At 39.1% G+C, this 15,617-nt stretch overlaps 1 protein-coding gene across 1 annotated transcript; it reads right to left on the bottom strand.

Annotated features, from left to right (window-relative positions):
• Window positions 1-10,802: 10,802 nt before the first annotated feature.
• Window positions 10,803-11,805, bottom strand: LOC120780089. The gene has a single exon (XM_040112367.1). It carries the CDS (start codon window positions 11,803-11,805, stop codon window positions 11,224-11,226), a length of 582 nt encoding a protein of 193 aa, XP_039968301.1. The 3' UTR covers window positions 10,803-11,223.
• Between the last annotated feature and the right edge of the window lie 3,812 nt (window positions 11,806-15,617).

The following is a 15,617-nucleotide window of genomic DNA, read 5'->3' as shown; positions in this document are numbered from 1 at the left end:
AAAACAAGACTTTTGAATCGACAACATAGAATTAACCTTGCTCATAACATCGTGTATTTAAATTTCAAAATATAAAATTAATTAATGTGTTGACATGTTTGATGGGTGCCAACCTTACAGTGTTACCAACTCTCAAAAATATTTTTATTATAATAATAAGTGTATCCGAACGTTCCATTGTTTTGTCCATAGATTTAGAGACTTTTTGCTGCGCTCCTACTTTAACATCCTTGGCTTTGTCATCTCATGTTAAAAAAAGGAAACATTTAATTGGAGAAATACTCAAATACTGCTAAAAGTGATTTTCTTCTCGCTGCTTACAATGCCGAGGACAAGAAAACGACCTGACATAGGTCGTCGAAGTCGTGTAAATGTGAAACGAGCTACTTTACGCTCCAACCGCACTAATGACCAGCGAGAGGCTGATAATGATAACAGTCGTACAAATATGGGAGAATTACGTTCAAGAGTAAATAACTATGAAGTGGATAGGCAGAGAATGGAACGAGTTCGTGCACATCGATCACAACAGCAGCGAGCACGGGATAATGAATTTAATCGATTCCGCAGACGCAATGCTCCTGTAAACCTCGAACGAGGAGCATTTTCTTACGATCCGGAAATTGTTTATAGTGCCGACACATCTGTGACGATTGGAGAAATGTCAATCATTTGTCAACATTGTAAAGCATTAAAATACAGTAGTGAACCTGCAGGATTATGTTGTGCTGGTGGCAAGGTACAATTGCCACAATTGGTTCCACCACCTGAATCGTTACACTCATAAGTTAAAGGGATGGAAAGTGAGTCTAAACACTTCTTGGCTAACATCCAAAAATATAATAATTGCTTCCAAATGACATCGTTTGATGCAACGCATATATGTAGTACAAGACGGGTTCATGCCCACTTTCAAGGTAGTATACCATAATTGTTTTAGTGAAATTCTAATTTGTATTTGTATCACAATTAATTTAACCAGTTCTTAAACAATTACAGATACAAGGACAAATTCATCACCTACTGGGGGCAATGCTGCCAGTGCCAGATGCAGATCATAAATTTTTGCAAATTTATTTTATGACCAATCAAGATGCGGAAGTTGATACACGTTGCGGTCATAATCCAACCATCAAGTGAACCATTGCAACAACTGCAAACATTTCTTCCCTAGAATAATGAATGAGTGAAGGTGTTCAAAATGGCACTGGATCGGACGCCATCAGACAGCCATAATATTGTAATAAGAGCTGACAAAACACCTGCTGGAGAGCATGCAAGGAGGTTTAATTCACCCACAATAGATGAAGGCCACTATTTTCGTTGTTGGAGAGAATTTGCAATCAAGAGATATTGTACTTCATCGTGGTTACAATGAATTGTACGTGTTAATGAAACGCATAGAGCTTATGATGCTTTACAATACCCATTAATTTTCTGGCAGGGAAAAGATGGGTACCATTTTAATATCAAAATGGTTAATCCAACAACAGGTTATTAGATTCTACAAAATAAAATATTTTATATATTCAATATATAAATGTATTTTATTTATCATTTGTACTTCCAGGTGCTGATACACACAAAAAAGTCAGTGCCATGAATTATTATGCATACAGACTCATGATCCGTGAAGGTGAAGTAAATAACATTTTGATGTGTCAACGGCTCTTTCATCAGTATGCAGTGGACATGTACGTCAAAATTGAGACTGAACGATTGACATACATTCGTCTAAACCAACAGCAGCTTCGATTTGAAGAGTACTTTCATCTTCGCGATGCAATCTATGCTGACGGCAATGTAAATAATGTAGGAAGAATGACAATTTTACCGGCCACTTACATCGGAAGCCCGCGCCGCATGCACGAGTACGCTCAAGATGCGATGTCTTATGTTCGAAAATGTGGCCATCCAGACCTATTCATTACATTCACCTGTAACCCACAATGGATTGAAATAAAAAAAGAACTGCTACACAACCAAACACCACTTGATAAGCATGACATCACAGCCAGAGATTACAAGCAAAAATGATGTACTCTGTTGAGTGGCAAAAGCGTGGTTTGCCAAATGCTCATATATTAGTCTGGTTGGTTGACAAAATAAGGCCAGAAGAAATTGATTCCATTATTTCAGCCGAAATTCCTGATGAAACGGTTGACCCAAAATTGCATACAATAGTAACTATACACATGATACATGGACCTTGCGGAGTTATCAATATCAGCTCACCCTGTATGATCGACGGCAAGTACTCCAAACGGTACCCGAGAAACTTCGTTGCTGAAACCATCTCGGGAATCGATGGTTACCCATTGTATCGTCGGCGATCAGTTGAGGACGGTGGACGTTCTGTAGAAGTCAAGATAAAAGGACAAGATTTTCATGTAGACAATCGTTGGATTGTGCCGTTCTCTCCCATATTGTCCAAAACTTTTGAAGCTCACATCAATGTGAAATTTTGTAGCTCTGTGGAATCCATAAAGTACATATGTAAATATGTTAACAAAGGTAGCGACATGGCCATCTTTGCAGTAACAAACACAAATAATGAAGTGTCTCATTATCAGATGGGTCGCTATGTAAGCAGCAATGCGGCTATTTGGCGCATATTTTCGTTTGCAATTCATGAAAGACATCCCACTGTATTCCATTTGGCAGTTCATTTGGAAAATGGACAACGAGTGTATTTCAACCCAAATAACGCTGTGGATAGAGCGGCACGTTCACCTGTGACCACATTGACAGGTTTCTTCTTAATTTGTGAAACTGATCAATTCACTCGCACCTTGCTGTATGCTGATATGCCGCGCTACTACACATAGAACGCATCATCAAAGTCTTTTCAGCGTCGTAAACAAGGAACACCACTTGAATGTATGAAAATGTATTTGCCACAGATGCTATAGGCCGTATATAAGTTAATCAAACACAAACGGTTGATTTCAAAAAATATATTTTCGGGAGCTATGCTCCTTTATTTAATCAACTCCAACTAAAAACTAAACTTTACATTTTATCATTCTTAATGCTAGCCCTAAATCTGTCGCTACGTGACCAAAAGTGCTGATTCTGTGGTTCCCACTGTTTTGCTAGATTTGCGTTGCTGGCCGTCCGTTCCCATAGTCTGGAGTTACACGTGCCGCAACGTCAGCGACTTTATCAGTTGGATGTACTTATGTTGGATGCCTATGCCTTAACATAATGAGGTGTTATGTTGCGCTAAAGAATGTTGGTGTAATAGTATGCGTGTCTTAACATTGGTTAATATGTGTCGTGCTAACAGGCCCCCCTCCCTGAGATTCAAACGTCCTCGTTTGAACCTTTAGGCTTATTGAAGATCTGGTTAAGTCCTTCGACTGCGGTTTCTGTTAGATCGATGCACCGTTTTTGTTTGTCCTCCTTGGGTGATAGAACGGATTTTGTTAAGTATATGATAATGATTAACAATATGACGGTTAAAATAATATTTGCGGTATATTTAAGTTGGTTTGCTGATTGTGTGAGGCTAATTTCTTTTGTATTATCGATATTTAGTTGCTTCATCATCTCTAAGGAAAGTATTTCCTCGCTTCTGTTTGATGTTGAGGGTGGTTGGAGTAGGGCAGGTAGGGGCTTATTTGTCGATCTTTGTGCATTGAAAAATATCTTCTCATTGATCTTGATTGTAGCATTATGGTAGTGAATTATAAAAGTACCATTCAGGATCGTAAGGTCCTCGTTTATTATGATTTCTCCTTTAAAATTGTTTAGAAATAGTATTCCTGGTGACAATTCTTCGTAGTCTAAAATGTGTTGGCTGTTGGCCACTGTACAGTTTGACAAACGACTCCTTAGGAGATTACTTATGCAATAGTTATTACTTAAATGTAATAAGTTACTTCTTAAACATATTTGCAAGGAATTATATTGTTTACAATTGGTTTTTATTCCGAAAATATTCTTTTCACAGCTAAGAATTGAGTTAAAATTTATTTTATTGATCTTGTCATTCCTCTGCACTGCTCTAATATCTACATATTGTTTTGCAAACTTCTTTTTCTACTGTAGGTAAACTTATAATGTAAATTATTATTTTTCCATCGGTTGCTATTTTTATTTCAGAAAATTCTAAAGCTTCGTCTAAATTTATGAATGGAATATCATCTTTTGCAAAAATTTTCTTGGCGATGTCCGCTTCTTTGCTTGACATGATGTAGGAGTTGATTATATTGGCTTTTGCCCAATGTATTGCGTACGCAATATTTACGACCTCTTCTTTTATAATTTCTAATTCTAATACTTTAACTTCAAAAATGATTCTATTTCTTTGCTTTTATCATTTTCCAACTCTTTAATAATAAGATTTGTTATGTTTGTAATCTCGTTTACTTTTTCAATCGTTCGCTTGTTAAATAGAACTTGATTATTATTACTTTCTAGAACGTTATTTAATTTGTTTAACACTATTTCGTGGTCTTCGTGGTCTGGACTTCCTGCAATCCATTTCCACGCACTACCTAGAAAATTTAATGACCTTTTTGATTTTCTTACAATTTTTAAATTATTGATATGAGCTTTAATCTGGGATATTAGTACTGCTACTAAATATTTTTGTTATAGCGTATTTACTAAATTTGTCCAATGCGGTCATAACTACCTTACCTTCGGTCAAATAAATATCAACGTGTACGGCGTGTCCTGGAAATGTGGGTAGGGGTGTTGGTGCTAATATTGGCTGATTAGGATGTCTTTCGTATTTATTCTCCTTACATGTTGTGCAATCGGCTATTATTCGCTTAATTTTGTTCATCATCGCAGGGAAGTAGCCTTTCTCTAGAATTTGTTTTTTGTTTTTGGTTGCATTCCTATGGGCTCTTGAATGTTCTTCCAGTATAATATTTTCGTGTTCCTGGTCGCTGCATATGTCGTCTACTAATTTCTGAGTGTATCTGCATTTATAATTGCTGAAGTTTTGAGGGTAAATATTTTGAATCAAGCCCATCGTTCTTTCGTCTGTGTGTATTCCGTTAATAACGGACGGATTTAAATATCTTCTAAACAACGAAGTAAGGTTCTGTTCATTAAAATTGCGTTCTTTAATTATATGTCGGTGCATAGTCGGAAAAGTTATTTTGAATTGGTATGAGGGTGTTTCGTCTAGTTTAAGGAATATTTGATTTTTGAAAACGTTTATGGGTACCTCTGCACAAGGTATTAATTTGTGACTTGTTTCCGGGTTGGTAAACTAATTCATGATTATATTCCTCTAATATAGATTTCCAACGTTTCATCTTACTGCTAGAATTTTTATAGCTAAGGGCATATGTAAGCGGTTGGTGATCAGTTATTATTTTTATTCTTTTCGAACCATAGAGGTAACTTCTTAATGTGTTGAGTGCCCATATTATGGACAGCATTTCTTTTTCGTTAGTAGCGTAGTGTTCCTCCGTTTTACTAAGGGTTCTGGATATGAAAGCTATCGGTCTGTTATCCTGTGATAACACACCGCCTATGGCATAGTCAGAGGCGTCGGTAGTCAGTTCGAAGTCTTTTTCAAAGTTTGGGTGCGCAAGAGCGATGTCTTTTGATATTAATGTGCTTTTGATTTTATTGAATGCTCTTAACGCTTCGTCATCTAGTCTTACTTCCATTTTCCTAGATTTGTTTTTAGGGACGTTACCGGCTTCTCCTCGGAGAAGTGCTGTAAGGGACTTGGCTAACTTAGAGTAGTCCTTAATAAATCGTCTATAATATCCTTTAGGCTGCGCGGAACTGGGAATTGAGCTATTGCTTCTACCTTTTCGGGGTTTGTTTTTATTCCTTCAGGGCTGACTACATATCCCAAGAATTCTACTTCCTTCTTTGCAAATTCACATTTATCTAGATGGATTTTCATGTTGGCTCTTTCCAACGTTTCGAAAACCCTTTCTAAATTTATTAAATGATCCTCTTCGTCTCTTCCGAATATAATAACGTCCTCAATGTATACGTAACAGCGAATTCCAATATGTTCACGGAGGATATCGTCTAGTGCCCTTTGGAATGTGGACGGGGCATTTTTAAGCCCAAAGGGCAATGGGAGAAATTCGTATTTTCCGTTATTTGCAGAAAATGCCGTTTTCTCTATGTCTGTTTCACGGAGGAATATTTGATGAAATTCGCTTTTTAAGTCTATAACTGTAAATATTTTGTTATTTCCAAGGTTTGAAAGGACTTCACTGATCTCAGAAATAGGATATCTGTCTGGAATGGTAATTGAGTTGAGTTTCCTATAGTCGATGACCATGCGATACTTCTTTTCGCCGGAAGCATCCATTTTTTTATCGACTATCCAAACGGGGGAGTTGTATGGGGATTTTGATTGCCTTATAATTCCATTGGCAAGGAGTTCTTCAATTTGACGTCCGATTTCTTCCTTTAAAGCCATTGGGTAAGGATATGGTTTCGAGTATACTGGATATATAATTTTTGTTTGATCCTGTATCTATGAGAAAATCTAGAGCGTCTCCACCCCTTGTCACGAATTCGTAATAAGGTAGTGAGGACGGCGTTAGTCTAAAAAATGGATCGTATCGGGTTCGTAATAGTCTTGATCGTCCTGTTGCTGTTCGTTATTATTAATGAAATTAATATTTCCTTCCGTTAGTTGATTTGGTTCGTTTCCTTCTATGTATTCGTTAGGGTAGGTACTGCTTTCAAAAATTTTGTTAGGATCTGCTGGTGTTTGGTAGTTGCTAATTGCTGGTTCGGTATCCGCATAAAAATTTCTTGGTTATTTTTGGGATGATTATATCTATTATAGTTATAATTGTTAGGAGTTTGTTCTTAGTCCGGGATTCTGCCTAGATCCAGAGAAATATGTAAGCTCGGGATAAAAGGGCCTGTTGTGGTTAAATGTCATGTTCTGTCGAGGAGGTCGCGGTGGTGGATGGCTGGGTTTTTGCACGTTATGTGCATGATGCATTCTGAACGTCATATTTTCTAATTTTTGACATAAATGCAACTCCTGCGGCAAGGATGTTGGTTCGCGTATGCTAAGGAGGCGGGGAAGGTCTCCATTAAGTCCGCGAATAAATGTATCCAGGGCTTTTTCTCGATAAGTATGTTATAGTTTTGATAGATTATTTGTTCATATCGAGACAAGCGATTTTATCTGGTATCAGGGAGAAATGCTGATAAACCTTTTGGTAAAAAGTGGGAATATCATCGTGGCGCTGAGCCAGTGTTGTCAGTTGGTACTCGATGGTACCGATGTCTCGTTTGTCTGAGTAATGAAGCATCAGACATTTTTTAATTTGTGTCCAGTCCAGTGGAGTTCGATAAGACTCCATGGCCGTATCGGCATCGCCGACATTCTTATGCCGTATGGTATGTAGGATTCCGAAGTATCTTGGGATGTCCTGGAAGTTTTTGTAAACTTCTAGAATTCTGTCTACGGATTTGCGCAAAGAATTGAGTTCTCCAGGACGTCCGGAAAATTCTCTTAGGCATTTGACCATGTCCGGTATTCTGTCAGTTTCATTCACGTTAGTGGTATTCACTGTCATGCGATAGTCCCTATGCTCTGAGTCTGGGTTGTTGGTCATGTGGTTCGCGACTTGTTGTGCTATCTCTCGTATAAATGCGTTATTCATAGGTACGGATTGGAAGGTAAAAGGTTCGGTATTTGGGTTTTCATTTAGTTTAATCTGGTTTAACTGTTTAACTAATTCTTCCTCCATTTTTTTTATATTATATTTTTTTTAAACTTCACAATTAAGTAAAAATCGGGTTTTAAAATTTCCTTAATATTAATGAATTTTCTTTTCGATAAAATTTATTACTAACTAGCTGTTACCCTGTGCGTTTCGCTACACCTAAATCGATTAAAACTCTTAAGAGTTTTTACTTTGTGTTTTATTTATTGTTGTAAAACTGTTACTTATTTATAAAACATTTATAAAACATATTGGTATACAACATTTTTGGTTTTTCCACCTGGCGCGTAAATGCATAAGCACCTTGGTGATCCCACTCTCGAGCATGCGACGAACAATTGGCCGTGGGAGAAGCACGCTTCTTCCAAATTGACGCCGCACACTTGAAACGTTTGGCCTTGCGATTTGTTGATGGTCATCGCAAAGGCAAGACGTACTGGGAACTGCAAGCGCTTAAATTCAAACGGCATGTCCGTTGGAATCATGGGAATGCGTGGTAAGAGTACAACTTCACCTGCTGCCTTGCCATTTAGTATTGTTGCTTCAATCAAATTTGGCCACAATTTTTTGACTGAAAGTCTTGTGCCATTACACAAAGTCGGTGGCTTCAGATTTCGTAGAAGTATAATGGGTGAACCGACTTTCAGGACCAAACGATGCGGTGGCCTTGCCATTTAGTATTGTTGCTTCAATCAAATTTGGCCCCAATTTTTTGACTGAAAGTCTTGTGCCATTACACAAAGTCGGTGGCTTCAGATTTAGTAGAAGTATAATGGGTGAACCGACTTTCAGGACCAAACGATGCGATGGCAGACCGGGGGGATCCAAAGAATTCAAGAATTCAGTTGGATAATTGACTTCTTCATCTTGATTTAAAACGCTATCAATCGATGTATATGTTGTAGCTTCTCTTGGCAGTTTTTCTTGAATGGCAAAATTGATTTCGTTGACGTGTACATTTTTCGGTGCCAATATTGCGCTTAAGTGAACGCGCATAATCATGGCGTTGATAGTGTTGAACAATATTCGGAAATACACTTTCAATCAATTCTTCTCTCGATTGTAAAAGTGTACAAAAGTTTTTCGGCAATGTGATCAAACCGGTATCATCGATTCTATTTTGCCTTCGCCAATGTCCAACAACTGCTTCGAAAACGCCGCTGAGGATCGATTACTTTGCAATTGGACTCGCATGTTGATGGTAAGAGTCAGCGTTTGAACATGTCTCCACAAAACTAACAATTTTAAACATGCGTTTATTTCGTCGGCAGGAGTTGATCGAGGAATGACTGACAAAGTTTGCCGAAAATCGCCGGATAATAAGACTAATGCTCCGCCAAAAAGTTGTTGCTTTTAGCGTAAATCTTGCATTGTTCTATTGAATGCTTCTAATGACATTGGGCACTCATCCCATAGAACTATTCCAGCTCCTCGCAAAACTTATGCCATTGTTGAATTCCTCGATATGTTGCACGTTGGTGTTTCAACGACTTGGATGTTCAACGGTAATTTCAACGCAGAATGTGCTGTTCGGCCGCCATCAAGTAGAGTAGCAGCGATGCCTGAGGAAGCAATTGCCGGCGCAATTTACTGCTGTGACCGTATAGTAGCAAGAATCAAAGAGATCAGAAACGTTTTCCCTGTACCATCGGGCGAATCCAGAAAGTAGAATCCACCGGCGTTATTGTCAACCGCTCGTATAATCTTATCATAAGCATTTTTCTGCTGAATATTCAATTTGGTAATGTAAGCTAGTATGAAAGCACGCAATTCATTGCAATCGTATTGTTGTTCACGTTGAAGCTCATGGTCAAGCATATCAATCGCTGAACGATTGAGCGCAGTTATGCCAAGTTGCGCTAATGCCTTATTCGCAATTGTAAGGCACAGATCTTCAACCAATATCAAAGCATCATTTATTTGTAATGTATATAGCAAGTCTGCGTCCAATGCTCGATTACGCGCCAAAATTAAAAAGTCCTCGGTTACGCAGTCTTTGTACTTATTCTACAGTTCTTGCGGATTTGACGCAAGGCATGTAGATATTATTATGGCCAATAGTACGCGTATTTGTTTTGGATGAGATGTGAGTGATGCGTCAAGAAGTGTGGTGTCCCAATGCATATCATCTTCTAACAAATGCAATCGCTGACATGCTTCACGATACGTCGCACACAACTGATCGCTTCAAATCATCAAATGATCTTGGTCCGCGCACGTTGACTAATAGCAGACGCAATTAGAAACATTCGGCGTTGTTCGGATGGATGGTGTAAATGCGTCTTATGGCATCGGTTTTACGGACATTTGGATAACCGTCAACACGCTCCCCTTGCTTTCGTCGTTGAAATGTTTTCGATGATGGATTCCAAGTGAAATATTGTGGTATTTCGGAATATAGCAATGTTCTTGCAAATTCATCGTTTTCACACAACTCGAAAAAGGTAGTTAGTGTTTTCCCCTGTGGTCGTGCTAGAGTATGCATATTTGAAGTACATAAAAAAAAATTGAAAAATTAACCTGAAACTACATCTTAAACTATGTATTTTACCCGCACACGCATATGCAATAAGACCCACCAACAGTGTATTTGCAAACCGCATGGAAGCAATTACGAAACAATAACAATTTCATGAGAATTTGTATAGGCGGGATGTATCTTTTTTTTTTTTGCAAAACGTGCAATGATACACACATTAAATTTCTTATGTGCACCCTCCAAACAGACCCCAATCACCCTGAAAATTTCATTGAAATCGGCCGTCTAGGAGGAGTATGCGAACAGGAAGTTTTGCCACTTAATTTTATATATATAGATATTTTTATTTATTAAGGCGTTCGATTTACGTTTTGATTACGTTTTTTCTTCTTCACTAGAATTTTTCCCAATAAATATTATCGTCTATGTTGACGTGTAACACTAGTATACTTACTTGATACACTTGTAGTATACTTATTCCAAATAAAAACACTTTCTTTCACACTGTATTAATTTTCACTTCAATTTTGTATTTTTTCTTTCTATTTGTATAACAAGTTAATTACAATTATACAATTTATATTTGTTCTAACAATTTATGTAATTATTTTCTTTTTATTTTTGTACTTTTTGTCACACACTGACACTGCGGCGAACTCCCGAACTCACGTCACAACGTCACTTTGGCGGGAAGTCACAAATGAGGAAAAATGCGGAGATTGCGGTTAGAAATAAATGTATCGTTGCGGGTCGACCGACTTGCTTTGCGGATCAAACGAAAAAGAGAGTGATCCCGTTCGGATCTATCCCTTTTGTTAGTTTGGGTGGTGAATATTAAATTAATCCGAGTCGTCTCGCTAATGATCGTGTGGTTGTTGTATTGTAATAGTGAGCGGTGTAAGGTACTGTGTTTGATGTGTGTGTGTGTAGTGGTGTGTGCTGAACTGTTGTGTGATGAGGTGTGTGACGCGACGTGATGTGATGTGATGTGATGTGTGATGAGGGGTTGTGATGTTGCAGAATGCTCTTGCTCATGTGAACATCCCGGCCCCCCTAGGCGAATTAATCGGCTAGGAGCCTTTGTAGCTGTTGGAGTGTACTGAGTACCGCGCTCAACCCTGTTGAGCGTCGTTGTTGCTGGCGATGAGCGTGGCGTGGCGGAGATGGTCGCGTACGTCTTGTGGGTGGTTGGGTGCGTCGTCGTCGCCGGAGAGGATCGCTGCGTGGTCTAGTACGGGAGTTGGTGTGATTGGCTCGTGTGGGAAATCGATGAAACAGAGTGTGGTGCGGCCTGTGGCAATATTGACAGGCACCGTCAGCCCAGCACTCTATGGTGGCGTGGTCATCTGCCAGACAGGTCATGCAATGCCCGTGAGCCCTTGCAACCTGTTGTCGTTGAGCGGGCTTCATACTTTGGAAGATGGTGCATCGTTTTAGAACGTGTGGGCGATGGCACAGGCTGCAACAGGGAGGCCCCTGTGGCTCTACTAGCTGCTCTTCTCCTACTTCTCTGACGGCTGCGGCGGATGGCGGGGGGCGCATAACATTGGCCCTTGGAGCGGCAACGGGTGCAGCCGACGCTTTGGGTGCATTGCTTTCGGACCTTACGGTGTTGGAGGTGGTTGGGGTCTCCTCTATGTCCATTTCTATGGGAATATAAGATTGCATTACATTGATTTTATTTATAATGTTATGATGTAGTTGTTGTAGCTACATATCTATACATATGTAAATGTATAATAAGTTGATCTTCAACGCGCTTGGTTGAATTTATTTTTATGTACGGATTATAAAGCGGGTTATTTTCAAATTAGCGGAATTATTTTATTATTTTTCGATTAATTCTGCGAGTTATTTTGCGGTTTTGGTTGAAGTTGTTCTTCGCCGTTTGGAAGAAAGCACAGTTTGGTAACTGGTCGAGTTAATATGCCGGTTTGTGTTCGAACATCGACTACTCGTATGTGACCGTCTGATCCTCGATGAACCTTTTCAATGCGGCCTAGTCGCCATTCTGTTGGAGGAAGGCATTCGTCCTGTATGATGACGCATTCTCCTGCATTGGCTTCCTTCTGGGCCGTTTTCCATCGATATCTCTTATGGAGATCTTTGAGATAGTCTTCCTTCCATCTGTGGCTGAATTCGTGATGGAGAATCTTGATTTTTTCCCATCGATTTATTAAAGTGAGTGAGTCTCCTTCTGTCTCAGGTATGGCGAGAAGAGGAGCTCCTCTGAGGAAATGACCTGGTGTAAGAGCTGTGAAATCGGAGGGATCTTGCGAGAGTGGTGATATAGGTCTTGAATTTAATACGGCTTCAATACGAGTGAGTAGTGCAGTAAACTCCTCATAATTGAATTTATGATTACCAGCCGTTTTCTTTAAATGGGACTTAAAGCTTTTTACTGCTGATTCCCAAAGTCTGTCCATGTGTGGAGAACATGGAGGTATAAATTGCCTTGGTGTGCATATTTGTTAACTATTTCAAGGGAGACTTTTTTCATGAAGTTTATAAACTCCTTCTCTGTTGCTCTTTGGGCTCCGACAAAGTTTTTCCCATTATCGCTCATTATTTTTGAAGGAAATCCGCGTCGTCCGACAAAGCGTGCAAATGCTGCAAGAAAAGCCGCAGTAGTCAGATCTGAACAAAGCTCGAGGTGTACTGCCTTTGTCGTAAAACATACAAAGACAGCCACATACCCTTTTCTAAATGAAGAAGACCTTAACATGGAGGCCTTTATCTGGAAAGGTCCAGCAAAATCAACCCCAGTGATGGTAAAGGGTAGAGCATAGTTGCAGCGTTCAGGTGGTAAAGCTGCCATGATCTGCGTACGCATTTTGTGTTTGTACATGGTACATGGTTTACACATGAAAATCGTCCTTTTGATTTGTGGCTTTAGTCGCGGTATATAAAATTCTTGACGGACCATTTGTTGCATTAAGCGATGCTCACCATGCAGTGTAAGATGGTGCAGATATGCTAGAAATAGGTAAGTAAAACGGGATTTCTCTGGAATAATGATGGGATGTCGTTCGTTATAACTAAGGCTGGAGTTCGCCAATCTTCCATTTGCTCTTATTAATCCTTTAGAATCCAAGAATGGATTTAAGACGAGAAGTGAGCTTCCTTTTCGAGAGGTCGCTTTTCGAGCAACTTTGATTTCTCTTTGCTGAAATAGCGAGTTTGTGTATATAATATTAGACTGACCTTGGCATGTTGCAAGTCGGAATGCGTTAGTTGTACGCAAAGATCATTTGGTGCTCCTTTAATTTTTAGTTTAAGTCTTTGAATGAATTTGTGCATGTAAGCGACTACTCTTAGTGCTTTAGCAAATGACGAAAATCGATGGAGAATATCATCCTCTTCTTGAGTAATATGAAAATTTTCAATTTTCCGACTTTTCGGCGGTATTATATTACGAGCGGGAGACTTTGGCCAGAATTCTTGTGATTCTGTTAGCCATGTTGGACCATTCCACCAGAGTGTAGTGCTGGTGAGGTGCAGTGGCTTGCAACCTCTTGTCCCAAGATCCGCTGGGTTATCCGCACTTGCAACATGTTGCCATTTTGCTGGGCCAACTAAGTCTAGAATTTGGGATATTCGGTTAGACACATAGGTCTTCCAGCAATAGGGTGGTTTTTCTAACCATGCTAAAACTATCTCTGAGTCTGACCAAAGATACATTTTATGATCGTTGAATTTGAGATGGGTTTGGACTATGGAAATTAATTTTGCTAATAGAAGAGCACCATTCAGTTCAAGGCGTGGCAGACTGAGTGTCTTCAAAGGTGCAACTTTGGCTTTGGCTACCAAGAGGTGTGAAGATATTTTATTATCGTACTGAGTGCGTACGTACACTGTTGCGCAATACGCCTTTTCAGAGGTATCACAGAAACCGTGTAATTCTGTGTTAATGTTAGGGGTGAAATTTACCCATCGAGGGATTCGAATTTCAGATATAGTATGTAAATTGTTAGCAAATTGAACCCATATCGCTAAACGTAAAGGTTTTACCTGTTCATCCCATTCAGTGCCGTCTTGCCACAATTCTTGAATGAGGATTTTTGCTTGAATCATTATTGGCGAAAGCCATCCTGCGGGGTCGAAAAGTTTTGCCACCGAGGAAAGTATTTGGCGTTTTGTAATGGCGGACATTGCAGATATTGACTCAATTGTATATGAGAATTGATCTGTTATCGCATTCCATTGAATTCCTAGAGTTTTAGTTGTACTAGCCTTTTCAAATTTAAGGAAGTCTGTATCTAATAAGTCTTCTTTTTTAATGTTTTTTATTATATCAGGGTGATTTGAAGTAATTTTCTTTAAGGGGAATCCCGCTGAATTTAGTGCTTTGATCACTTGAGATAGTGCTTCGCACGCTAAGGACAGACTGTGGCTACCTGATAGTATGTCGTCCACGTATGTTTGTGTTTGCAACACAGAAGATGCTAAAGGCAAATTTGTTGCATTTGTTTTTGCCACTTCATGTAGTGTCCTGATCGCCAAATAGGGTGCGCAATTGATGCCAAAGGTGACGGTTTTAAGTTTATAGTCGCTGATTGGACTATTACTTGATTTGCGGAAGACTATACGCTGGAAATCTTGGTCATCTCCATGTACTAGAATTTGTCTGTACATTTTTTCTACATCCCCATTGAAAACGTATTTAAACATGCGCCAATTTAGAATTAGCAACATGAGATCAGGTTGTAATGTTGGCCCTGTGTATAGTACATCATTGAGTGATTTGCCTGAGCTCGTACACTTTGAGGCATTGAAAACCACTCGTACTTTTGTTGTAATTTTATCAGGTCTTATTACCCCATGATGTGGCAGATAAAAAGATAAATATCTACCTTTAGATACTTTTTCATATGGTACAGCTTCTTCCATATGATTGAGGCCAAGATATTCGTCCATCACATTATCGTATGCCGATTTAAGCTCACTTTTCTTAATCAGGCTTTTTTCCAGGCTTAGAAATTGCTGGACTGCTGATATTCTAGAGTGGCCTAGAGCTATGGTTTCAGGGAAGGTTGGTTTGAAAGGTAATCGCACAACATAACGACCATGTTCATTTCTTGTTGTTGTGGATTTGTAATAGGCTTCGCATGCCTGGTCTTCTTCTGAAAGCTGGGTGATTTGGGGTAATTCTTCTATTTCCCAAAATTTTTAAGTTGATTATTTAAAATTCGTTTGAAATATTTTCCACTTGTGTGGTGAAAGAATTTATTTTTTCAGGGACTTGGCCACTTATAATCCACCCAAAGATTGTATTTTGGGCTAACAATTTATTGGAGATTTTCTCAATACCTTCAAGAATTATTTGAGGTATTAAGTCACTGCCTAATAATATGTCGATTTGTGATGGGGTATGACAATTGGGATCTGCTAATTTAAGATGTGAGCATTTTTCCCAGTGTATTTTATTTACTTCATAGCTTGGAAGCAAATTTGTG

The sequence above is a fragment of the Bactrocera tryoni genome, unplaced genomic scaffold (assembly GCF_016617805.1).
Source record: "Bactrocera tryoni isolate S06 unplaced genomic scaffold, CSIRO_BtryS06_freeze2 scaffold_140, whole genome shotgun sequence".
In the NCBI taxonomy this organism is placed as follows: Eukaryota; Metazoa; Arthropoda; class Insecta; order Diptera; family Tephritidae; genus Bactrocera; species Bactrocera tryoni.
This window is presented reverse-complemented; position numbering and strand designations above follow the sequence as displayed.

Excerpts from the sequence above, each read along its gene's own strand:
- LOC120780089 (XM_040112367.1), bottom strand. The coding sequence starts at position 11,805 with ATGGACATAGAGGAGACCCCAACCACCTCCAACACCGTAAGGTCCGAA.